Source organism: Puma concolor, chromosome B4, assembly GCF_028749965.1.
Source record: "Puma concolor isolate L17-30 chromosome B4, mPumCon1.1.hap2, whole genome shotgun sequence".
Lineage (NCBI taxonomy): Eukaryota > Metazoa > Chordata > Mammalia > Carnivora > Felidae > Puma > Puma concolor.
This window is the reverse complement of record NC_141673.1, coordinates 22703865-22731235: the sequence shown is the minus strand read 5'-3', so window position 1 is coordinate 22731235 and position 27371 is coordinate 22703865. Positions and strand designations below refer to the sequence as shown.

The 27371-nt window shown below is 42.5% G+C and overlaps 1 protein-coding gene across 17 annotated transcripts in view; it reads right to left on the bottom strand.

The window, feature by feature from the left end:
• Window positions 1–3046: 3046 nt before the first annotated feature.
• The window catches only part of ANKS1B (ankyrin repeat and sterile alpha motif domain containing 1B), a 1105230-nt gene continuing 1080905 nt past the window's right edge, over window positions 3047–27371 (bottom strand). For 12 of the 17 annotated variants that reach the window (XM_025926383.2, XM_086712565.1, XM_086712563.1 and 9 more), the window contains 2 exons: window positions 15701–15868; window positions 3047–4677 (listed from right to left, as the gene is read on the bottom strand). In XM_025926383.2, the coding sequence (XP_025782168.1) occupies window positions 4567–4677; window positions 15701–15868 (279 nt within the window). In that variant the 3' untranslated portion in view covers window positions 3047–4566. Of the gene's footprint in view, window positions 4694–15700; window positions 15869–27371 lie in introns of all 17 variants that reach the window. The other 5 variants (XM_086712564.1, XM_025926384.2, XM_025926386.2 and 2 more) reach the window with 2 other exon arrangements.

Sequence of the window (27371 nt, the reverse complement as noted above, 5' to 3'; positions counted from 1 at the left end):
TCTGATTCTTTATGAATTATACAGAGTACAGTATGTTGGGTCAGGAATGATCATCTTTGCATTAGCAATTCTAAGTAAAATGGTGCCATGCTTAACAGAGCAAGTTCTCAAGTAAGTAAGTAGATTGGCCTGGGATGCAGAGAGGAAACAGTAGAACTGGCATTCCCAGGTCCGCACCAAATTCTTAGGGTTAATACCACCACAAAAATAAGTCCTGTCTCTTGGATACTAATGGAATTTCACAGTATGCAGGATAGTGATTGGGCAACAGGCCTAAGGAGAATCTCTGCCTGCTTTGGAGCTGGTTTCTGGGGGAAGCTGGGGCACAGATAGCCGCAAATGAGTGTGGGGTGTGCTGGGTATTGGGGGAGACAGGAATGCAGTAGGGGCCCAGCCTGATGGAGCATTGGTGCAGGTAGACTCCGCTGGCCTATGTTGGCTGGTTCTCCAATTATAGTTTAAGAAAATGTGTTCTGTCTGATCTCTTAATTTTCATAGGAAACCTACTCAGTGAATACCTTATATAAAAAGAACTAAAAAACTTAATGTCTTAAAAAGGCTTTATTCCATATAGACTTTTGAACATGGTTATTATATTCTAATTCTGTGGGAGAAGAATGAAGTCTGGAGGCTAGCCCACTTATCAGATTTTCATTTCTTTCCAGAAGTAGTTTAGGAGCAGTTACTTGGGGTCCAGTTGTGAATTTTTATTTTTGAGATTTTGGCCATGTGTTCATTATCTAAGACTTGTTTTCTGCCCCATTGTATCCAAGCATTATATGCACCAGTAATATTCCTAACTAGTCCAACAGAAAATCTGGTATATCTTGAGAAGAATCACTGCCATAACTTATTAATGGATTAACTAGGCATAATTTTTATAGGGTTCATTCATCCAAATTTATCATAGGATAGAATTTAAGAAAAAAATGAGTTATTTAAGTCCTTTTTTGGAAGGGATCCCTATCCCCTATGGATACTGCAGTTAGTGATGTGTCAGACTTCTCCTTCAAGAAATTAGCTGCAAATCCTTTCTTCATTATGTGAGCACTCTTCTGTTTGCCCCTTAGAGCTCTCCTCCCTCTTCCCTGTCCTGTGTAGACCATATCAGTGGGCTCCTTGTCCTGGGCTTCTGGGTTCAGGTAATGCAGGGTGGAGAGTGAGATCAGGGTGTTTTAATTCCTGGCTCCCTCTTAGAGGGCCACCACAGCTGGCCATGTCCCTCAGCCTGTCTGGCAGCCTCCTCCACACAGCCTTCTCCCTTCCCATTCTCCCTTAGGCAATTACCAGCCCAGGGACACTGTTCACCCGTCTGTTTCCCTACATGCTGCCAACACCTATGTAAGTATTCTATTTATTAAACTCTAAAATAGTCCCAATTGGAGTGTGCCATCTGCTTCATGCTGGGACCGTAATGGATACAAATAAGCATTTGATCCACAGAGAGAGGAGGACTGCTGACCTGGTAGTTAGCAAAGATTTAAAAAAAAAAAAAAAAGGAGGGGGGGAGTGCAAACTAGCCCAGTTGAAGCATTACCTTCTAAAAAAATTGTTTTAATGTTTATTATTGAGAGAGAGAGAGGGAGGGAGAGGGAGAGAGGGAGGGGGAGGGGCAGAAAGGGGGGAGACACAGAGTCTGAAGCAGGCCACAGACTCTGAGCTATCAGTAGAGAGCCCAGTGTGGGGCTCGAACCCGCAAACCACGATATCATGATCTGAGCCAAAGTTGGACGCTTAACTGACTGAGCCATCCAGGCACCCTGAAGCATTACCATCCAAAACCCCAGCCCAAATCTTTCTTCAGGAAACCTGTCCTTTCTGCCTCTCTGAATGTTACCCCATCTCAGATTGTTTCTTGTGTTTTCAAAGCCCTTTGCATGCGTCTGCTACCAGCACGGCAGGCTTGTAGCACCCCAAGATTGTTTTAGTGTTTCAGAGTAACAGATCCAGCAGTGCAGGGGAGATCTCCTGAAAGTCATAGGATATGGAATGTGAATCTTTGATCTTTCCAGTTTCTCTAGCGTGGCCTTATATCACTTGACTTGCAGCTGGCACGTATGTTTTAGGAAAATGGAAGGATGGATAAAGTGTATGGAATGTTTTGTCCTCTCAAAATTCTTACGTTGAAGCCCTAATCCTCCAGTGTGATGGTATTAGGAGATGGACCTTTGGGAGATAATTAGGTTAGATGGAGTCATGATGGTGGGGCCCTCAAGGATGGGATTGGTGCCTTTATAAGGGTAGACACCAGAGAGCTTGCTGCTCCCCCCACTCTCTGCACACATAAAAAGAAGAGGTCATGTGACCACATAGTAAGATGGCAGATGCCTACAAACCAAGAGAAGAGCTTTTGGAGTGAAACCTATCTGTTGGTACCTTGATCTTGGACTTTCCAGCCTCCAGCAATGTGAAAAATGTTTGTTGTTTAGCCACACAGTCTATGGTATTTTGTTATGGTACCCCGGGCTGACAGAGATAAACATGTAGATTTTTTCCAAACGTGCTATCTGCATTGTCTGAGACAAGCAATCTACTTGGGTGGCCCTTGCTCTTTTAGAAATTTGTTTGGCGATTCTTCTTTATAGCCTACTTTAATATTTAAAGGCAATGGGGATTGTTTTGGCTGAAATTTAAGCTTTAAAGGTGAAAGTATCCTTATCAGACTGGTTCAACTTAGAAATGAGCAAGTTTTCTCAATTTGGCCAATTAAAAAATACCTTTAGTATGGATGCTGAGGAGACTAGGCCTTTGGTTTTGATTCTAAATGGAAGTGGGGAGGTGCTCACAGAACGATGCCAAGCACCGGTGGCTGTACAATTTGTTTTATTTTGTGTGCTTTTTTTTAATAGGATATAAATAATGACAAAAATTACAAAATTTATAACTGGAAGCCCAAGCATATTTACACATGTTTCTGTTTCAGCAAAGCTACTATTTACTTTGCTCCTATACAATTACCTTTTGGTACCATATTTCAGTGTTATTTTATTCTCCATTTACTACATACATATCAACAGTGAATAGGCAAAATATATACAAGGAACTGTTCAGGTCAAGTAATTTAATATTGTATTAAAATTCTTCAACACTGAACTAAATCCATATACATTTGTCAGTTTGAAACAAAATTTAGTTATCCTTCTTTAAAACTCACCAACTGATGAATAACTGATAAGCCTCAAGTTTAAAATAATATTGGTTAATAAAAAAAACATTAAGACAATCCCACAATTTATCAATATCGCTATAATGAACTTCAAAATGATTCACAATATGATCAGTTAGAACAATATACGTTAAAATGTTATTTTTTTCTATAATGATATTGGTACTGTTTATATAATTTGATTCTACATAAATATACATTATGGTATCATACAAATACTCCACAGAGACATTAAAAAAATTAAAATACCTTAAAGAAATGTAAGTAAATTTTATTTAATCAAATAGTAAGCAAACATTTATTTCAAGAAAAGAGTTTTATTACTTTGGAATCTCTCTTTTTTTTTTTTTTTTTTGTATTTTTTCTAGAAAAATTTTTGCAATAGAATTTTATTAACACCTTTCTCAAACAAGGTTTCCATGACAGAAATCTTGACAGCAGGAGCCCTAGATTTTTTTTTTTAACGTTTTCTTTAAAACACTGTGAAGGTTAAAAAAAAAAAAAAACAATCTTTGCAGCTTATGGCTGCATCAGCACTTTCGGTTGGATGCCAGTCTGCTTGCCCTAATCTCCTGCTCTGGGGAGCGTCATCAGTACTTTGCCACACCCAAGCCAGTCCTCTCAGTGGTAGCAGTAAAAATTTAGTCATTTGAAATGAAACCAGAAACATCCCTCACAACTAACCTACTTTTCTTATCAGTGCATTAATGAAACATTCTTTTAATAAAAATATTTAATACAAGACACATTTTTCTGTGCATAATAAATTCCTGTTTTGAATCATTCTTAAGTTTTGAATCAATCCATAGATGTAAAGTTTTTCTTTATCTGACATGGTTTATTACATATAAAATCCACAAATATAGAAATTGGGAAACAGGATTTCCTGGCAATCATGGGGGTGGTTTTTGTCCTTATGCATGAAATGATGCTCAGTGATACGATTTTACAGGTGTTTTATGGGGGTAGTTCTGTTCTGATTCTACCTTTAAAACTGCTGACTGAAAAATCCAAGATTTTTATACTTTTAGGCAGTATTAGAAATCCCCTGTACTTTTTTTTTTTTAAAGGTATTATCCCCAAATTCAGCAAAGCAGTGTTGGGGGCAGAGTCATTAGAAATACCTTGGGTGGTGGTAGGGAGGGGAGTCAGGAGAGTCAGCAAAAAACCTCAACTCGTGCCTCTCAGGGGTTACGGCTGGAAAGTCTTGGTTGCACACTTTCTGTTACTGGTGCAGAAAGAACATCCCCAGGAAGGGCCAGCGGCCTTTCGCCCGTGACAAGGCCACACAAACAGAGCAGTCTTCCTCCTGGGCTGGGTGGAAACGGAGGCGCGAAGGGAAGCCTGCTCCGGGACTGCTCAGCGTGCAAGGCACCGCGAGGACAGGAGGATGGTGAGTATCAGAAAATTGTGGTTTCATACTTGGTATTAATTCCTCTCTTGGCTTCTTGTCCTGGCTCCACAATCCACGGCAGATTGGCCAGAGTCTTTTGTTCAGAGGGGTCGATCTGCTTTAAAACAGAAAGGCTGATGCCTGTTATACGGTACCTGTACTCGGGTGCAAACATGCTTCTTAAAACTTTTTGGAAACCAATGCTATGCTCTGACAGGACTGCAGGGATATTGATACATGAGAATCTTGTGTTTGTCCTTTTAATACACATTTATTGTATAAGGACTATATGCAAGGCACTCAAGGGGTGGATGGTGAATGAGACTCAGCCTTTGCTCTTGAAGGCACACAGATGGAGAGCAAACACAGAATTCTGCACTTCAGTACTGAGAAGGGGGAAGGAGGAAGAGAGGGTGCTCTGTGGTCAAGGAGCCAGGGGACTTCCTGGAAGAGGTGAACCAGGTTATGTCACTCCCCACCTCTCCAGCCTACAGTGGTTTCCATCACAAAGTAAACCCTAAGTCCTTCAGGTGAAGCCCAGCCACTCTGGCTTTGCTTCTCCCTGCATGCCAAGCCTACACCCAGGGCCTTTACTCACATCATCTGCTCGGCAGGAATGCCTTTCTCCAGACACCTGCATGTCTTATACCCTAATGTCATTCAGGTTGCAGCTCGAACACCACCTCCTCACCTGTTCACCCCATACAAAATAGCATCCTAACTTTTCTGCTCTTTTCTTCTGCTCTTTTCTTTATAATCCTTGTGCCACTTACATTATCTCATGTTTATTAGTTCATCCTACACTGCAGTGTAGAATTTTGTTTTGTCACTGTTTCCCCCAAACTTAGAAAAGCTCCTGGCAACCCAGTAAATAATAGTGGGCACACAATACATACTTATTGGATATTATAAAATAATGAGGTAATATCTGAACAGCTGGAGGATGAGCAAGAGTTTGCCTGGCAAGGGGGCAGGGAGAGGGGGAATAGCATGTGCAAAGCCCCTGAGGCAAGGAGAAAGAGCTGGTTGAGAGCTTGCAGTTTGCAGAGTGGGAGACTGGAGGGTAAATAGGTAAGCAGGGCCAAGTTAGGCTGAGCCTTGACCAAACTGAACTGAGCTGTAAAACAGTTAAAACCATTTTAGCCCCTGTGCACACAAAGTCAAAAAAGGCCACTCGTGGGTGAGGCTTGAGCTGTATGCTCTTAGGCAGGGCTTTCGCAGGGAGTTCTTCCCCACATTGCTGCCTCATCTTTTCCACATCTGCCCTGGCCCTGGCTATGTGCTCAGCTCAGGAGTGCTGGAGCAAGGTAGCCTGGGAAGGCCTCATTTCTCTTGCATTGTGAACTTTCGTGCCTGCTGGAAGGCTGTGGGATCCATGCCCTTTGGCTACCTTCCAGCATGATTTGATTGTATCTCCACAAAGCTGTGGGGAGGACTTCACATGTTCTTAGGAATCATGGAATATTTTTGAGTAATAAACAAATAGACCTGAGGGAGATGGAACATGGACACCAGCTGAGGGGGATGGGATGCTGAGGCAGTTAAAGAACATCAGTATTATTCACTGTATATTTTCATCATTTCTCAGTGAAGGGTTTTAGATGCATATTCTATGAGCCCCCATGGCATCCATCCCAGTTGTGCTCTCTTGGAAGAAGTCTTTGGGGACCAGAGTAAAGTCTGATGGAGGCACCTGCCTTGAACAGATTTATCCAGCCCATGTGAGAATGAATTACAACAGTCTAAGAGATAATCCAAAAAATATTCTGAAAACTGGACATTTAATTTACAGTTCTGTGGGGGAAGATAGATTATGAACAAATCTCCATCAATAAATACTACACAGAATTAAAAGCAGGTATATGCTTGAGTGCCTGGGCATCTACCTCAGATTGGGCGGCCCAGGAAAAGCTTCATGTAGTGGAGACCTGAATGACAAGTGGGAGTCAGCTGTGCAGAAAATATGGGGGATACTATGCCAGGTGGAATGAACAGGTAGCACAAAGGTCTTGGGTAGGAGTGAGCTTTGGTCTGTTTGAGGAATAGGAAGGCCTGAGCATCACAGAGAAGTGTGGTGGGAATTAGCTTTTGGAACTTGGGGCAGTGGTGCCATGATCTGATGTGTTTTTTAGGATCACTCTGGTTGCATGGAGAAAGAGAGACTGTTAGGACATGTACTGCAGTAGTTCTGGAGAGCAGTGGTGGTAGCCTGGATGAGAAGAGTGAGGAAATGGAGAGGAGTGGACAGATCTATGTTTTAAGGGTTGAGTGGATGGAACCTGCTCATGGTTGTACATGGTGGTGAGAGGAAGACAGGAATTAAGAATGACCTCTGGATTTATGGCTTAAACAATATGGTAAATGGTTATGCCATTTACCGAGCTGGGAAAGATTGAGAGTGTAAACAGCTTTAAGGGGAAAATCAAGAATTTTATTCCAGGGACTTCCAGGGAAGATGGTGGCCGAGGAGAATCCTAGGCTCAACTCATCCCATGGATACACCTGGATAATACCCACATCAGTGTAAATAACCCAGAAATGATCTATAGACTGGCAGAACAGACTTTTCACGGCTAAATGTAGGAAAGAGGCCACACTGAAGAAGGGAGGAAAGGCAGAGATGCAGTTGGAAGCCAAATGGGCCTGTGGTACCTGAGGGAGGGATGCTGTGGGCCCAGAGGGGAGAGGAGCAGATCCTACACCAGGCACCCAGGCACAGGGCACCTGCCCTGGGGAAGATGAATTCCCATAACATCTGGGTTTGAAAACCAGAGGGGCTTAACACACCTCTAACTTTGAAAATCAGTGAACCGGAGACTGATAGGAAACTAAGTCTCTGCCCTTAAAGAGACAGCATAACAAATAGCCCCACCAAGATACAGCATAGAAGCAGCAGTTTGAAAAATGCCTGTAGTATATGGAAGGGAGGGAGATTTATTTACTAATCTCTGAGCATGTGCTAGAGACGCAGAGATCTTTGGGAGACTTCTCTAAGAACAAACGAACTGGCAGGCACCATTTCCTTCCCCCAACCCCCAGCCTACATACAGGTATACCCGTGTGAACCAGTGCAGCACTCTACCTAGCTTGCTAACAGCATGCCCTGCCCCATAGCCTCCTGTAGACCCAGCTCCCAACCTGGCCTTGTTGAGTGCATCCAAAGCAATGCCACAAGCATGGCAGTATGCAAGCAGGCCTGACAGGGGTCAGCACCACTGCAAAGCAACTCCTGCCCTGGGGAGAGGGGAAGAAAACCACACACAGCAGTCTGTGGCCCCAGGAGTGTGCTGGGAATATTTAGTCTGACTATAGGCCCCATCCCCCAACAAAAACTTCTCAGGAGACAACACAGAGTGCCTTGCAGTGTGGTGCTCCTGTAGCTCTGGAAAATACCTGGTCTATTCCAACTTAAGCCCAAGGCAGCCCAGACTAACCCCCTAACACAGGGGACCAAACCCTGCCCACAGCAGGCAAAGAGCCATAGCAGACAACTGGACTGAAGGCAAAAACAGCTCAGCCAGAACAGTGAGACACATGCAACAGAGAGAGGAGACACCCCAGAAGTGCCAGATTCTGGTGAACAGGGGACACTACACTGTAGGGCACTATAGGACCTCTTCTTGTTAGGGTCACTACTTTCAAGAGCAGAAGACATAACTGACTTTCCTAATAGAAACAAGACACACAAAGGCAAAATGAAGAGACAGAGGAGTAGGTCCCAAATTAACTAATAGGACAAAGTTACAGAAAAATAGCTAAAATCTTGGAGATAAGTAATATGCCTGATTAATACTTTAAAGTAAAGGTCATAAAGATACTGGACTTAAGAGTAGAGGACCTCAGGGGCACCTGGGAAGCTCAGTCGGTTGAGCATCCGACTTCGGCTCAGGTCATGATCTCACAGTTTGTGGGTTCAAGCCCCGCATGAGGCTCTGTGCTGACAGCTTGCTCAGAACCTACAGCCTGCTTCAGATTCTGTGTCTCCTTCTCTCTCTCTCTGCCCCTCCCCTGTTCATGCTCTGTCTCTCTCTCTGAAAAATAAATAAAAGTTTAAAAAAAAAAAAAAGAGAGAACCTGAGACCCTCAACAAAGATAGACAACATAAAAAAACCAGAGAGATGAGGAACGCAATTAGAAATTAAAATTACATTAGAGGGAACAAACAGACTAAAGGAAGCAGAAGAATGGATGTGTGACCTGGAAGACAGAGTAATGGAAAGCAATCAAGCTGAACAGGAGAAAGAAAAGAGCTTAATAAAAAATGAGAGTAGATTAAGGGAACTCAGTGAGACCATCCAGTGTAATAACACTGCATTATAGGGATCCCAGGAAGAGGAGAGAGAAAAAAAGGGGCAGAAAACTTATTGGAAGAAATAATAGCTTAAAGCTTGGCCAATATCGAGAATGAAATAGAAATCTAGATCCAGGAGACACAGAGCACCCCCGACTAAACCCAAGGAGGGCCACACCAAAACACACAGTAATTAAAATAGCAAAAAGTAGTGATAGAGAATTTTTAAAGCAGCAAGAGAAAGGAATACAGCTACATACAAAGGAAGCCCCATAAGGCTATCAGCTGGTATTTCAGCAGAAACTTTTCAGACCAGAAGGGAGTGGCATGACATATTCAAAGTGCTGAAAGAAGAAAAAAGCCCGCAACCAAGAGTACTCTAATCGCAAGGCTATCATTCAGAATTGAAAGACAGAGATAGAGTTTCCACAGACAAAAGTTAAAGGAATTCATGATCACGGGGCACCTGGGTGGCTCAGTCAGTTGAGCATCTGACTTCAGCTCAGGTCATGATCTCGTTGGGTTCTGTGCCGAAAGCTTGGAGCCTGGAGCCTGCTTCCGATTCTGTGTCTCCCTCTCTCTGCCCCTTCCCCGCTCATGCTCTGTCTCTCAAAGATGAATAAACATTAAAAAAAAAAAATTTTTTTTTTTAAGGAATTCATGATAATGAGGCGCCTGGGTGCCTCAGTCGGTTGAGCATCCAACTTCGGCTCAGGTCATGATCTCGCGGTTCGTGAGTTCAGGCCCCAAGTTGGGCTCTGTGCTGACAGCTCAGAGCCTGGAGCCTGCTTCCGATTCTGTGTCTCCCTCTTTCTGCCCCTTCCCCACTCATGCTCTGTCTCTGTCTCTCAAAGATGAATAAACGTTAAAAAAATTTTTTTTTTTAAAAAAGGAATTCATGATCACTAAACCAGCCCTATAAGAAATGTTAAAGGGGGGGGGGGGGGCGCCTGGGTGGCTCAGTCGGTTAAGTGGCTGACTTCGGCTCGGGTCATGATCTCGCGGTCCGTGAGTTTGAGCCCCGCGTCAGGCTCTGTGCTGACAGCTCAGAGCCTGGAGCCTGTTTCGGAATCTGTGTCTCCCTCTCCCTGACCCTCCCCCGTTCATGCTTTGTCTCTCTCTGTCTCAAAAATAAATAAACGTTAAAAAAAAATTAAAAAAAAAAAAAGAAATGTTAAAGGAGACTCTGAGTAGAAAGTAAAATTTTACTCCTTTAGGAGTAAAAATTTCCTACCTTTATTTTTTTTATTTTTTAAAGTTTATTTATTTTGAGAGAGAACATGCATGAGCAGGGGAGGGACAGAGAGAAGGGGAGAGAGAGAATCCCAACCAGACTCTGCACTGTCTGTATGGAGCCCAAAAATGTGGGGTTCCATCTCATGAACCGTAAGATCATGACCTGAGCCAAAATCAAGAGTTGGAAGCTTAACCGACTGAGCCACCCAGGCACCCCAGATTTTACTGCTTTTAGAATGGGTTCAAACTTAAGTACCCATCTACTTAATATAGACTGCTATATGCACAGGATGTTATATACAAACCTTATGGTAGCCACAAATCAAAAGCTGGTAATAGATATCCAAAAAATAAAGAGAAAAGAATCTAAGCATATCACTAAAGAAAGCCAGCAAACCATGAGACAAGAGAGCAAGAGAAGAAAGGAAAAGAGAAGAACTACAAAAACAACAGGTAACAAAATGGCAATAAGTACATACCTATCAATAATTACTTTGAATGTAAACGGACTAACTGCTCCAATCAAAAAACATAGGGTGGTGGAATGGATAAAAAAGCAAGACCCATCTATATGCTGCCTACAAAAGACTCATTTTAGACCTAAAGACACATGAGATTGAAAGGGAAGGGATGGAAAAGCATTTATCATGCAAATGGAAGTGAAAAGAAAGCTGAGGTGGCAATACTTATATCAGACAAATTAGACTCAAAACATACTGTAACAAGAGACACTATATAATCATAAAGGGAACACTCCAACAAGAAGATATAACAATTGTAAATATTTATGCACCCAACATGGAAGCACCCAAAAACATAAAAGCTCATAACAGACATAAAGGACATAATGATAGTAATACAATAGTAGTAGGGGACTTTAATGCTTCACTTACATCAATGGATGGTTCACCCAAACAAAATCAATAAGGAAACGGTTTTACTAGATGGACTTAACAGATATATACAGAACATTCCATCCTAAAACAGCAGAATACACATTCTTTTCAAGTGCACATGAACATTTTCCAGAATAGATCATATTAGGCCACAAGATAAGTCTTAACAAATTAAAAAATACTGAAGTCATACCATGCATCTTCTCCAACCACAGCACTATGAAACTAGAAATCAACCACAAGAAAAAAAGTCTGGAAAGAACACAAATATGTGGAGGTTAAATAACATGGTATTAAATAATGAATGGGTCAATCAAGAAGTCAAAGAGGAAATAAAAAAATACATATGAAAATGAAAATACAGTGGTTCTAAATCTTTGGGATGCACCAAAAGCTGTTCTAAGAGGGAAGTTTATAGCAAATACAGACCTAACTCAAGAGGCAAGAAAAATTTCAACTAAACAATGTAACCTTACACCTAAAGGAGCTTGAAAAAGAAGAACAAACAAAACCTAAAACCAGTAGCAGGAAGGAAATAATAAAGAGAGCAGAAATAAATGAGATAGAAAATTAACACACCAACAGAGCAGATGAATAAAACCAGGAGCTAGTTCTTTGAAAAGATCAAGAAAATTGATAAGCCTCTAGCCAGACACATCAAAAATAAAAAATAAAGAGAGAGGACTCAAAATAAAAAATGAAAGAGGAGAAATAACAATGGATACCACAGAGATAAACAAGAATTGTAAGAGAATATTATGAAAAACTATATGCCAACAAAATTATATGCCAACCTAGAAGAAATTGATAAATTCCTAGAAACATATAATCTCCCAAAACTGAATCAGGAAGAAACAGAAAATTTGAACAGACCAATTACCACCAATGAAATTGAATCAGTAATCAAAAAACTCCCAACAAAGTCCAGTACCAGACACCTTCACAGGTGAATTCTACCAAACATTTAAAGAAGAATTAGTTACCAATTCTTAAACCTTTCTGAAGAATAGAAGAGGAAGGAAAGTTTCCAAATCCATTCTCTGAAACCTGCATTATGCTGATCCCAAAACCAAAAGACACTATAAAAAAAGAGACCTACAGGCCAATATAATGAACATTGATAAAAAAGTCGAGAACAAGATATTGGCAAACTGAATTCAATAATACATTTAAAAAAATCACTCACCACAATCAAGTGGTACTTTTTCCCCCGGGATGCAAGGATGTTTCAATGTTTGTATATCAATCAACATGATACATTACATCAACAAGAGAAAGGATAAAAACCATATGATCATCTCAACAGATGCAGAAAAAGCATCTAACAAAGTGCAAAATCAATATTCATTATAAAAACTCTGAACAATGTAGGTTTTAGAGGGACTATACCTCAACAAAATAAAGGCCATACATGAAAAACCCACAGCTAACATCATACTCAACGTTGAAAAACAGAGCTATTACCCTAAGATGAGGAATGATAAGCATGTCCACTCTCACCACTTTTATTCCAGTACTGGAAGTCTTAGCCTCAGAGCAATCAGACAAGAAAGAGAAATGAAAGGCATCCAAGTTGGTATGGAAGAAGTAACACTCATTTTTTGCAGATGACATTATACCATGTATAGAAAACCCTAAAGTCTCCACCAAAAAACCAGAACTAATAAAATCCATATACAAAAAACCACTGCGTTTCTATACACTAATAATGAAGTAGCAGAAAGATAAATTAAGAAAACACCCCCACTTAAAATTGCACCAAAAATAATAAAATACCTAATAATAAACTTAGCCAAGTAGGTGAAAGATCTATACCCTGAACTATAAAACACTAATGAAAGAAATTGAAGATGACATAAACAAATGGCAAGGTACTCCATGCTCACAGACTGGGAGTTTCCACTGCCTAAAATAATCTGTAGATTTAATGCAATCTCTATCAAAATGCCAAGAGCATTTTTCACAGAACTAGAAGAAATAATCCTAAAATTTCTATGGAACCAAAAAAGACCCTGAATAGCCAAAGCAATCTTGAAAAAGAACAAAACTGGAGGTATCACAATCCCAAATTTCAAGGTATACTACAAAGCTGTAGTAATCAAAACAGTATGGTACTGGCACAAACAGAGATACATAGATCAATGGAACACAAGAGGGAGACTATAAATAAACCCATGATATGATCTATTAATCTTCAATAAAGGAAGCAAGAATATGCAATGTGGAAAAGAATCTCTTCAAAAAATGGTGCTGTGAAAACTGGACAGCTACATGCAAAAGAATCAAAGTGGCCCACTTTCTTATATATACACAAAAATAAAGTCAAAATGGATTAAAGACATAGATGTGAGACCTGAAACCATAAAAATCCTAGAAGAGAGCACAGGCAGTAATTCTCTGACAGCAGCCAGAGCAGCATTTTTCTAGATGTCTCCTGAGGCAAGAGAAACAAAAGCATAAATATACTATTGGGGGTATATAAAAATAAAAACCTTCTGCATAGCAAAGAAAGCAATTCACAAAATTAAAAGGCAACCTACTGAATGGGAAAAGATATTTGCAAATGACCTATCTGATAAGGGGTTAGTGTCCAAAATATATAAAGAACTTACACAACTCGACACAAAACAACCAAAAATACAATTTAAAATGGGCAGAAAACATGAACAGACATTTCTTCAAAGAAGACATGATGGCCAACAGACACATGAAAAGATACATGCACCCCTATATATATTGCAGCATTACTTACAGTAGCCAAATTATGGAAGCAACCCAAGTGTCCACTGATGGATGAATGAATAAAGAAAAAGTGGTATATATACACAGTGGGATATTAGTCATAAAAAATAATGAAATCTTGCTATTTGCAACAACATAGATAGATCTAAAGGGTAGAGGGGCGCCTGGGTGTCTCAGTCGGTTGAGCATCCTACTTCGGCTCAGGTCATGATCTCACAGTTCGTGAGTTTGAGCCCCGCGTCAGGCTCTGTGCTGAAAGCTTGGAGTCTGGAGCCTGCTTCGGATTCTGTGTCTCCCTCTCTCTCTGCCCCTCCCCTGCTCACACCCTGTCTCTTAAAAATAAACACTAATAAATATTGTATAAAGTTAAGTGAAATAAGTCAGAGAAATACAAATACCGTATGATTTCACTCGTGGAATTTAAGAAACAAAACAAATGAACAAAGAAAAAAACCAGACTCTTAACTATAGAGAACAAACTGATGGCTGCCAGAGGGGCAGTTGGATTGGGGGGGGGGGGGGGGGGGGGAGATGGGGAGAATAGGTGAAGGGGATTAGGAGTATTTGAATGAGCACTGAGTAGTGTACAGAATTGTTGAATCACTACACTATACTCCTGAAACTAATATAACACTGTATGTTAATTATACTGGAATTAAAATGAAAATAATTATTTCTGGACATGCTAAGTTTCAGATGTCTGTTACATATTAAAGAAGAAATTGAACATACAAATCTGGATTTGTGGGAGTGCATCAGGATTGGGAGCCAGTGGGGCTGGGTAGGTGCAGAGGTAGGGAGAACATGGTGTGTGTGTGTGTGTGTGTGTGTGTGTGTGTGTGTGTGTTTGTTTGTTTTGACCATGGTGTTTGAAGGGAAGATTTTCAGAGGACATGCAGTAACTGGTGATGTTCAGATGAAGGATAAGCATGGGAGCTAATGGCTGGGGTGGAGTGGCAGTGAGCCCTCAAGGAGAGAGGCCAGATGTTGGAGGGATTGTCTCCATGGATGCTGAAGCTGCCAAGAATGGTGACAGGAGTAGAGGCCCAAAAGAAGATTATAAACAAGAAGCCACATGGTCACAAAGGGAGGAGCTTCAAGATTCTACACTTTCCCTGTGACCCCTTGGGCAGAGATGGTAGGGAGAAGAGAGTTAGAGGGATAATATGGATATGAGAGCAGGGCATCTGGGGGCGCCTGCCTGCCCCATGCCACAGAGTTGCTAGGATGCCATAAGGCAGTTGGAGCAGAAGCCAGATGGGAGGCTGGTTGGGAATGCTCCAGCTTCTGGGTATTGCTACTACCAGCGGAGGTCGCTTTGAAGTCATGAAAAGTCTGTTAGGACAGGATGTCTACAGAGCTTGTGGGAGGGAGGGGGAGGAAATTCCTGGAGGAAGGCAGAGGACGAGGAGGAAGGAGGGGCTGCACCTTCTGAAGAGTCACCACTCTGTAGGAAGTCTCAGCTGCTGCGAGAAAGCCTGCCTAAAGCTGGCATCTAGGCCTCCAGTGAAGGGGAAGAGGGCTGCTCTGCTGTGATGCACGTACAGCCTGTGCACCTAGCTTCCTTTAGCTGGGTACCCGGGACACCTTGCTGTGAACCTCTGCCAACCTCTCCAAGGGCCAGTGGCTTGCAAGAGGCTCTGGCCCCTGTTGTGATGGTAGTGGAGCCTCAGGGAACATCATTCCCAAGCTTTACTGGACCTTTAGGAAAGGTTCGTCAAGGAAGCAGCAACACCCAGTACCCCCCTCACAGGGCTGCCACAGGTGACAGAGTGGAATTTTCTTGGGAGCCTCTAGGTTCAGGCAGACAGTCCCCCAAGACTTTGCAGGAACCAGGCTGGGAGGATGAAGGATGCATGCCAGGAGGAGGCCAAGGGAGACAGAAATGCAGGTCCTACACCACTCAGGGCCCACTTAGCAACCTCCTTTCCCTCTAGCTCAAGATTTTCAGAACATCTGTTATCTTTTCTACTTACCACCGATTTGCGAATGCTGACACGGGGCTTGGGGATGGGTTTGGAGGGTTTGTTTTCAAAGCTTTCCGGAAGTGTAGAGGAATGCCCCCCTTTTCTTGCTTGTAGTGCAAGCTGGTAAGCGACTTCAAATGCCTGTCCCAGTGTTAGGATGATTTCGTAGGCTAAATTCTGCAAGAGTAAAGAGAAAGTGTTTATTAGGTTGTACTACAGGGTGGCCAAGTTGAGTGGCTGAGGAGCACTGTGGGAGGTGAACTAGCAAGGACCTTGAACTACTCTACCTATTGTGGCAGTGAGTCAGTGGAAATCTGTGAAAAACAGGAGACTCTAGGTCCAATTTGGAGTCTATATGTCATTAATCAGCAATGAGATGCCTCTCTTTCAGCCATGCTAAGGAGCCGACCCCCAACTTCACCCCAGAGGGAGCAGGCCCCCACCCACTGGCCCCAGGAACCTACTCCATTCTGAGCCTCCTCATGGGCAGCTGGTTTGCTCCCAGGCCTTGGAAGATAAGGGGTTACTCTGGTCCTTCATCTTAGTTCTGGGAGCGCCTCAGCTGTGCCTGTGAGGACTAGCCCACACACTCCACAGGAGGTGTTCCTGAGAAGTTTGGGTCTTTTTACCTCAAACATCTGTGATTCAGTGAACATCTCTAAAGCACAATCAAAATCTAATTTAGGCAGAGGGGAGAGGCATTAGTCATGCTGGTGTGGCGTCTCACAGTTACAGCAGCCAGCATGCAAACAGAGCCAATTATCCATCTATTTCTTGAGGCGCTTGCTCTCCCTGTGGGTCCACTCCATATTTTATCATCAAATCAGCAAGAGACAGGAGACTGTGTCAGGCCTGAATGCCATGCCAAGCAGTGCCTGGGAGAAAGGTTCCTTCAAGATGACTTCTAGCTTTCTTTTCTCTTCTCCCGATACGTATCTTCGATTTCTACCTTCTCTTCCCAGCACAGCTCCACCCCATCTTCTCTCACTAAGAAAACATGATGTTGTGTGACCCCAAGGAGACAGGGTCTCGACAACACCCCTGAGGTCACAAGTGCACCGAAGAGGTAGATGCCTATCAGTCATAGAGAGCTTTCTTAAAATCACTGCACAAGCAGAGAGCAGGCATGGTTTGTCCCAAGTTTTCATTTTGATCAGTGTCCCTGGAATGTGTATTCATGGTTTCTCAAAACACAGAAATGGCATTCTGCTTATGCTGCTTTTGCAACTGTGTCCATCTCTAGCCCCTCTAGTCAAGCACATGGAACAGCTCAATCCCCATGATTCTGGGGAGAACTGTTTGGGACTATTCCCCCTTGAAGATGGTGAAGGAGATACAGGATAGCCTTCAGAGGCCATGTGAAAGAAGCCTGTGGATTTCTGGACAGACCAGGTTTCAGATCAATGCCAGACTGTTGTGGTCTTGGACCCAAGTAGGGAGAATGCCTCCAGGCTTGAAAACTGTTTTGACAGAAGCGGTGTCTTCTTCTTCGAGTGACATGTTATGAAATGATGGCCCCACAAGACAGACGTGTGCTTGCTGGAGACACTGAACCTCACACAGCCAACTGAGCACTTCCTGCAATGAACACTGATCCCGTGTTTGCCTCCAAGGATGAGTCAGACTAGTAAATTAGCAGTGCACCAACAAATGATAGTGGAGGAGGGCTGGCAGACAGCTCCGGCCATCATTGTACAAAGAGGGCTGAACCCTTCGTCTGCCTACACTTGGCACTCATGTCATCGTCAGCCTTGCCTCCTTGTGTGCAGATGGGACCCCTCTGAAAGGCAGACTGGGGTTTCTGATTTCTGCAGTCTCCATGTGAAGTCACAGGCTCTTGGTCTTGTTCAGCACGACTGTGGAGATGGTTGATGTCCATCTGTCAGGGCCATGTAGCACATATTCATGCTCTGGGTGGGCAAATGGACTAAGGGAAAGATGGCAGATTCAGCAATTCTATAATGTTCAGCTTTTAGGTCCTGGAACAGTGGAGCTTAATGAGTGTGAATTCCTTTATCATTAACCTAAAAACAAATTCCTGAAAGTGAGATTTACTTAAAGCTCCAGTGTCTTCAAATCAAAGTTGAAGATGCTCATTTGAGCAAGTGAGATTTTTCACATGACTATTATGGGAAGCCTAAAGATTTTGAAAGGTACTGGGTTAGAAGCCCTGCCTTTTCATTTTTAATTAGTTCCTGGTGTTAGGAAACTGCTCAAATAAGACACAGAGACCAGACTGTGCCAAATGGCCTCTCCTGATTTGGCTTGCATTCTCTTGACATCTTGCTTTTCATTTCATTTTAGAATGCTTTACTGAGTTATTCTCCTATGATTATGTAAAGAGTTGGACACTGTTACCTTTCCTATCTTTTCTATCACTTCAATGTTTGAGGTGGTGATTATGGAAGCCAAGAAGGGTCCATGGGCATGAGACAGAGGAGCAGTGGTTCTGATGGGGCTTCTGAATGCTGAGTGCCATGTTACTGACATTCCAGGGCCCCTGAAGGGAACAGACACTCATCAGATGGGATCTGCAGGCACATGTTTGAATGGAGAGGAAGGTTCATATCTCCTGCCTCTCCTTAGTAACATTCCCACTATTTAAATGGCAGAGGAGAGTTACTGTGGGAGTAGGAGTCTCTATTAGGACGAAGCCAGAATACTTCAGCATTCAGAATAATGCAGCCATTAATACTGCAATATCAGAAAGGCTTAGGTGGCCATCCCTTGCTTCCTCCTTCAAGCCAGGCTTGCCAACCCCAGCAATGCTGGCTGGCACTGAAGAGCCAGCGATGCTGCTCAAAACACCTGACAACCCAATTACTCTCTGTTTTCAATGTATTATTATCTTTGCAACTGTTGGGGAGGCCAGTGCCTGAAACTGTGCCTGGCATACCACAGGCACTCAGTAAATGCTTGCTGAATGAATGAATGAATATCCAAAGGACAAATCAGAGAAATAGCACTACTATAGTTACACTAAAGTTACACTATAATATGGTATTATTATAGGCAGCATAGCTACTATTAAGTGAGGACTTTACAGGTGTTAGGAATCAACTGTGCCAAGCACTAGATTTATCTCATTTAAGTATTATCACAGTTATTGCAAAATATCATTATCCTTATTTTACAGGTAAGGAAATTGAGGCTTAGAGAGGTTAAGTAACTTGCCTGACATCACAGAGCTAGAAAGTTACAGAGTTGTGATAGGAACCAATATTTGTGACTCAAAGCCCATATTCTTAACCCTACCCATGTGTGGTGGTTTGTCTCCAGAATGGCTGCCATCAGTTCCTCTCCTCTGTGTACATGCCATGACCTTCTCCTAAGAGGGTGAGTCTGTTTCTCTGCCTCCTTAAATCTAGATTGACTTTACTGATTTTCCCAACTAGCAGAATGTGGAAGAAGTCACACACAGGGGGACCTCTGAGATTCAGTCACGAGGAGCCTTACAGTTTCTACCCAGGCCTCTTGGAACATTTGCTCTGAGGGAAACTAGCCATGTGTAAAACATCTGACCACCCCCAGGTCAGCATGCTATGTGAATGTCCAAGCTGGTCAAAGGCAGAGGCTGCCTGGAAAGAAACAGCAGTTGCAGTCATCCCAGCCTAGCTTCCAGATACACAGTGAAGGAGTCATACTGGACATTCAATCCCTAGGAGATGCCACAGAGACAGGGCCCAAGACCCCAGACAGATGCCCCAATAGAGCTGTCCCATCCAAGCCACCTCAGTGGAGGCCCCAGATACTGCTAAGCAGAAGAGAAGAGCAGAACTACAGTATTCTGCCCAAATCCCTAACTCACAGAATCATAAACATAATGAAATGGATGTCCTCCTATGTCACTAAGTTTCGGAGTGGTTTGTTAAGCAGCAATAGATAACGGGAACACCACACAATACTACAGAAGGCTGGTTCGATCCTCATTCAGGTAGCAGGAAGAGGAACTTCCAGCCTTGAGCTGGGATGAACAGTATGTAGTCATGGGGAGTTACTCCTGGAGCCACCTACCCTCAGCCCTGGCTGTGGAGAAGCTAGATGTAGGCACTAAGGTGTCCCTTCACACATGCTAGCCCAAACCACAGAGCGCTGGAATGTCCTTTTAAGTTGGCACAACGATGTCCTCATCTCTAGCCACTAACTCCCTTGAGCATAAATTCAAACTCCTTCAGTTTTACATTCACTAACTTACACCTTTCAAATGCTGTAACTCGGCTGGTCTCTGACCTTGGCTCTTTCTGCTCCTTCTAGCTTATTGGAAAATACCTGCCTTGGCTTTTCCAGCAGGAGTCTCTTTCCAGAATCATATTATGGCAATTGGCCTTGAGCCAATGATTACTGGGGAGAGCATGCTCTGAGCCTCATTTTTCTTAATATGCAGTACCTACCTTGCTGGATTGTTTAGAGAATCACTCATGATTACACTTATCCAATGACAATTCAGCCAACACTCATGATTTCTGTGTGCCATGCACATATGACATGCTTCACATGGACTATCTCATTGAATCCTGACAACAACTCTGTGAGCATTATTAATAACTTTGGGGTTATTATTATTCCTAATTACATGTGAGAGAATTAAGCTCAAAACAGTTAAATAACTTGGCCATGAAGCTAGCACCAGGCAGAACTGGGATTTGAATCCAGGTGTTGACAGGCTATGCTCTTGACCACTATACCTTAGAACTAGACTTAAGGTAAATGACTTCTGCAAACTGTTAAAAAGAAAAAGCGTAAAAACATTAAATACAGAAGCTCCCGGGTGGTTGATGCATCTTGGCTGGGATGAGGGTACCTAAAGGTACACAATTTGCCTGGGTCTCAGGCCAGAACCAGGCAGCTTCCCGGCAAAGGGTGTCCTTTGTGACTTAACACGATCCATCATCACAGGGATTCTCAACCAGTGGAAGTGTCCCTTTCATGATGAGGGATGCCAAGCAACACTCCCCCTCCAGCACAGGCTCTTTAGGATGAAGGCAGGGAATCCCAAGTCAATGGGGACAACCACCCCGAGGGAAACATCACAATCTCTAAACCCCTTCCTGTTTCTCCTGGGGTCTTTGATCTGTGAATTAAGAATTACTACATTAGAGGAATTTGCAGAGCCATTGTATTTTAAGGACAGATCTTAACTGTAATCAAGGGACACAAACTGGAGATGTATAGGCAAGCTTGCATTTACTATGAGCTCTAGGCAGTCAGGAGTATAGTTGACCATCACCTTTGGATACTTACTGAGCTACTTCCATGTGTCAGGGGCTGAGCTCCTGATGCCTAGCCCATGCCTGGTCTGTAGCAAGTGTCCAGGAAGTGCTCACTGAATGACGTGGATGAGGGGAGGCTCATGGAGAGACAAAGAGATGTCCCCATTGTCCTCCTGCATCCTAGTCACTGAGGCTGTGCCTAGCACATTCATCAGTTTGGTGTTAGAAAAATTTCAGCATAGATATGGACAATCTGTCCCCTAGGAAAAATTCTGGCCACTCAGGTAATTAATTTATATTGACTGATGCATCACTAGGATTTTTTTTTCTGCTTTATAATTTTGTGTTTTATTTGAAAAATTAGTACTTATCATTTCCATAATATAATAATCATTATAACAAAGGAAGAAGTGAATACATCAGATAGCTTATAAAGGAAGAACCAGGATCATAAAACTTAGAAATTTTTTTGAGAGAAAGAGCAAGTGAGCAAGGGGCAGAGAGAGGGAGGGAGGGAGGGAGGGAGGGAGAGAGAGAGAGAGAGAGAGAGAAAGTGAAAGAGAGAGAGAAGCGGGGCTCACCTAAAGTGGGGCTGGAACTCACCTGATCTGGGACTTGAACTCACAAACTATGAGATCATGACCTGAGACGAAGTCTGATGCTTAAGGACTGAGCCACCCAGGAGCCCAAAACTTAGAAACGTTTAAGCACACTGGACAGTAAATATGCTCTTGCCACAAAACATCAGCAGGTGGGATCTAAAATGACTATCCCAGTAAGCGCAGCCTCAGCCTGCATCCCCTCCCTCCTATGAAGAGTTCATCCTTCCTTCCTTGTTGGAAAAGCTCCAAACAAATTCAGGAAGAGCCTGGTTCCTGACCTTGCTTGCCCTGGGAATCCACCATGTCCTCCTGCGTCTATCTAGTGGGGTTCTGTCTGGGATGCCCTGTTTCAGGGGTGCCTTTTGATTCTGTCCTAGCAATAAGCTTTATCTCCATCCCTAAGAGCCAGGCCACTGCCAGGCCTGGAGGAGCAGCTGTGGAGGTGGCCTGGGATGGGATTGGAAACAAAAGCATTCTTTCATTTTTAGAAGGAAAAAAAAAAACAAAAAAACAAGCATTTTTAGATAAAGTGGGGGTTTGAACATTTTTTTAAGCTGAAGGGTTCAGTGGCATATTTGCAAGAATACTATAATATTTAACATTTTCATAAATAGAGGACGGATTAGGTATACTGCATAGATCCACACAGTGGAACACTAGGCAGCCAATTAAAATGAAAATTCAGTCATTAAAAATAACTGGTTAAAAGACTCTAAGTAAAAATATATGGATATATACAAACATAGATGGTATCTATGTGCATAGAAAACAGGGATATATATAAAGATGTTACTAATGGTTAACACAAAGTATTGAGATGATGAATGAGTTTTTATGTTTCTTTATGTTTTGAACTTTATTCAACTGAAGATGAATAATTTTATAGTCATAAAAATAAAAGCCTGTCAATTTTAATACTTAAAAGAAAATAGTCTAGCTCAAAAAAATCTTACTTATTCTTTACCCATCACCTTGGGGTTCTGAGTGCCTTTGCATTCTCTGGCAGAGAGGGCCGGAAACTATTCCAAGCAAAACCCAGGCCCTACTGCAGATGTTACTGTGGCTCACCTCCATGTACCAATAGGGCTGACCATCCATTAGGCCAAGAATCTAATTTAGGCTCTTCAGTTTTCACACTGGATGTCAATTCTAACATCTGCTCAGTTGAATTTTAGACTACCTAGCTCTTTCTTTAACCTGGAACTCCAATACTTCTTTCTACTCTTCTAAGGACAAAGAGTTGAACCTTCTACTGTCTAATTTCTGTCAAGCTCAGCTGAAAAATGTTGTATGTGGACATTAACTTATAGACACACACTCAGTACATTCTTGCAGCTGTGCTAGGTTTTACTGCTGTACCGAGTCAGACCACCTGTGAACCTGAACCACATTCTATTTCATCTCACAGAGATGATAAAGCAGACCTAGCAGCAACTAGCACATGACATTGCTTACTATGTCCCAGGGACCTGCTAAGTACCTGATGTAGATTACCTCTCAGAGCTACCTTAGAGAGGGAGAATTATCGCCCCCAATTTTATGTGTGAGGGGTTCAGGATTAGTGTGACTGATTAACCTGGCCAAGTTCACACTGCTAGTAAGGGGCAGAGCCAAGATTCAAACCCAAATCTGACCTCAGATGAGCCAGTATTTTGTGCCACTCAGCTCCCTGCCTTGTTGCTTTTCGTGAGTCTGCTGGTGTTCTGCTTTCACTGAGGGAAACTCGTGTTTTGGAGATTCACTGTATGAATGTTAGTGAGATACTATCAGACAATATTGTGTCATGGAGAGACTCAGGACAAAAAGTTCTTTCAGACTTCAGTCTCACTGAAGTTTTGTTTTCTGAGAGGATGGGCTATACTCCCCAATACAGGAGACATGTATTTCCCTATTTGCTTTGACCTCCAGGAAGCTCAGAGCCAAATTTGTGGCTTGGCTCTAATAACTACATACAATTCTGTGGTCTGCATACTGATGTTAAATCTATTCCCTTGGTGTTGATCTTCCTTTTAGTCTGTATTTTCCCTAATTCAGATCTGTGTGTACCTCTATTTTTAGATCTATCATACCCATTTATGTAGGTTGCTTAAATCCTTGATGGAAGAAGGCATGGTATAAATGATGTCCATTTGTTCATGCATACATTTGCGAGCTCACTTTGTTTAACCCGTTACTACCAAAATGGCTGACAAGCTACATCATATGTGGCCTTCTCATCACCTGATGAAAGTGACACCTCAATAAGTGAGCGAGCTGAGAAGGGATGGGACACCACAGGGAGAGAGGGCCCTGTTGGTCCAGGCTGGTAAGCTACTCTTTGCAAGTAGACCATTCTGATCTATCTTCTGGCACTTTCTGCTAGCATTAAAAAAAACACAAAAACACCACATTTCAGTAACTGGAATTGAAGGAATAAACAAATGTTAGTTCCACAGCCTTAGGAAACTATGGGCCCATACCTGGCTATTCTTCGGACTCTGGGGGTCAGCAGAGCTACTTCCTGAGGTCAGCAAAGGTTACCCATGCCTGAAGAGGATGCCAACAGAGACATTCAAAGAAAGGGCTATCTCTGGGCATTGAAGCCCTAGACAGGGCGGAGGAGTCACAAGCATTATGAGGAGCTTCAGAGGTTTGCCACACCAGCACTGGTGACTAAAGACCATGCCTACATCACCTGCATGGGCTAAAGCTACCATGGGCTACCTACCTGTGGCACCAATCACTGCCACTGGGGACGACACTGAGAATGGGGTCTGGTCCAGGTGACCTTTAGGTCCCTTTCCACCCTGAGAGATCCAGGATTCTAATTAGAAGCTGATGTCTCTTACTGTGGATTCAGTTTAGAGATGTACATATAGTTGACCCCATGTTAAACTGTAGCATATTACGCAAAGACCAGACTGCAGGCCTCGACAATCCACCAGCCAATGCTTAGAGAGGCTATAACCAAGGGGCTGGCCTTCCTCCCAAAGGATGTCCTCACTGCAACAATCACCCCTAAAACTATTCCAAATGCTCAAGTATTTTGTCTATTATAAAATGACTCTTAGCAAAACACCCTTTCCCCGTCTCTCATCTTTGGCTGGTAAGTTAATGCTCACCTGGGGCACTGTATCTTCCAGGAGCCTTCTCTTAATCCCCTTTCCTGACCCTCTGGCTAAGCAAGGTGCACATTCTCAGACAGCCCTGCAGCATCTTTACACAGCTCTACTTCATGGTATTTACTAGTATTTTCTCTCATTTGTCTTTGTGTCTGTGGGGCTTAGGGTACATTAGCTGCCTGGTAGGTCCCTAAGATCAGAGGACATGCACCTTAAGGGTTAGATAAGGGTGACTATGGATGGCCAGAGCCAATTCTTGCCTTCTCTTTTCTCTCCCGCAGGTAGACCTGGATGAACAAAGGCCAAACAAATACATGCAATGCCATCGGGGCCCTGAAAACAGAGGAGAGTGATTTTCAATCTGGGTCCTCAGCAGGGTCTCCAGAAGGAAGCCACAATTCTCTTTTGGCTGTATTTTGCTTGTACTTCTTGTTTTTTAAGACCTAGGGTAAGCTTCATCTACAAGTTGCTTCACCCACATCTTGAAGCAAAAATAACTCTTGAGAATATTCTGGGCATATTCACAGAATTCATTGACATCTCTTTAACTCCACCTATAGTTAGTTCTCTCAAGTACAAGCCAGAACTTAATCTCGATAGATTGTATCTGTAAAAGTAAATACTGCCCAATCACAGTCTTTAGTATTTAGAAATAAACATTAGGCATTTGGCTAAGATGTCTATCTGGTTCAGGGCTGACATGCAGACTGACCAATATACAGATAACCTCTTTAGGGGTAATTTCAGCTCACCAAAAGAATCATGAAATATTTCCCCCTAATTATAACAGGGGTACATGTATACAATTTTAAAAATATATAAAGAAGAAAATAGAAAATCACCTGCAAAATTCTGCTGGGATATAGCCAATACTGCGTTTTGGTTGGTTTTCTTTTTGCATTCACATATATACAAATACTTTCATATATGAATATTTACATATGTGAATTAAAAAAATTAAAATCACACTTGATATGTGGTTTCATAAGCTTCTTTCTCATGCAACATTAAATCATGAATAGTTTTAGCCTGCTACCAAATGTTCTTCAAGAATCAGATTTTTAGTATATGTGCTGCCGAAGCGAGCACAAGAATCAGATTTTTAAAGGTGGCAGGGCATTATTCCAGCATTACTCGCTAAGGTTTAACTTCATGCCTCATCCTGAGTACATAAGGGCACACTGGCTTAGCAAAGACCTAATTAGCCAGGAGGTTGGGCCCTCCTTCCTTAAGCCATGACTTGCTTTCTTGTAACATTCAACGTTCTCCGTGGAGATCATGCACCTGTGCCCCGTGTTCACCTGTCCACATGAAACCATAGCCTGAGTTGGCTGGATAGCAGGCATCCACAGGGACTTGGAGAAAGGGTATGCAAAAGAGAGATCTGCCCGATTTCAACCTCTCCCCACTTTTCAAAAGTAAATGCTCCTAGTGGAAGCTATAGTAAACCTTTACTAAACTGTGATGCCTTTGAAAAGGGGCACTTCCCAAATCCAAAACCCTTTTTATTTTAACCCTTCTCATTGAAAATCTTTCTCAAATGGACAAGTCCATTTCCTTAGCTTAATAAAAACAGTAAATATAAATGGCTTCTTGCTTATTGCAGGTGTGTGTAATACTCTGAGCTCTCCACTCCCAAGTGAATTAATGAGTTGTCATGCCTCCAAACTTATCATATGTTCACACAAAGTAAGCATTCAGCTTCCAGCCCGAGCACGCCTCCTCTGAGAGCCCCAGCCCTGCTAGGTGTTGGCACAACTCCAGGGTAGCAAGGGTATGATTTCATGGCAGCTATTTGTTATGTCCCTACTTCTCCTACTGAACTATGAGCTTCTAGAGAGCAGGAACCTGTGCCTGACTCATAGTAGGCACTCAATAAATGTATTTAAATGGACTTTGACTTTGTTCCTCAAGTGTGGAATGCTGCTGTAGCAAACACATGCTGTAAATGAAAAACTGGTTTTTCATACGGGTTCTCACAACAAGAATACAACTGCTACTACCCCTCTCCTGTCCTCAGCAGCTGAGAATAGCTGAACACCCTGTGGACACATATTATCTCATTTATAATAGTCGTAAGTGGTGGGTACTATTGTTAGCTCTGTTTTACAGATGAGGAAACAGGATTAATTCTTGGCCAGACTATAAGTGCTGACCTGATTCTAAAAGCTACACTTCTAAACAGGACACCTGAGTTTTAGTTCTTTGCAGGGAGGCTATATGGACACAGGTATGAATGCTGCCAGACAATCTGCAAAAAAAAAATTCAGAGTGCCTTTCTTAGATCTAACTTTACCAAAAAATGGGGTTGATTTTAGGCACTAATAACATCCATCCCTTCTTCCCCCACAAAAAATAGGGATGAAGAGAAAAAAGTGATTATTATTCTTTGAATATCCACCCACCTTTGACTTTGTGACTTGGTTAATTCTCAATGATTTATGCCAATGGAGAAAAGAGACAGATATAATGCACGTTGACAGTGTTAATTTATTCCTTTTTTTTTTTTTTTTTTTTTTTTTTTTTTTTTGGTGAGGGAACAGGTGGTGGTGCATAGGGACCACTGGGCTGGGAAAGCTGCCTTTTTATATTCAATTAGAGCCACTCACTGCTCTTGGGAGCAGGATCCCTCCTGACACTGACTTGCCGAGGAGTCTCAGTGGCTTCAGAACCAGACTTTCACTTTAGGTTGCTATCATAAGTGGGAAATAAGGCAGGGAAAGTGGTACAGTTCCATCTAAAGGACTCTGTGCCCTTTAAGGTTGCC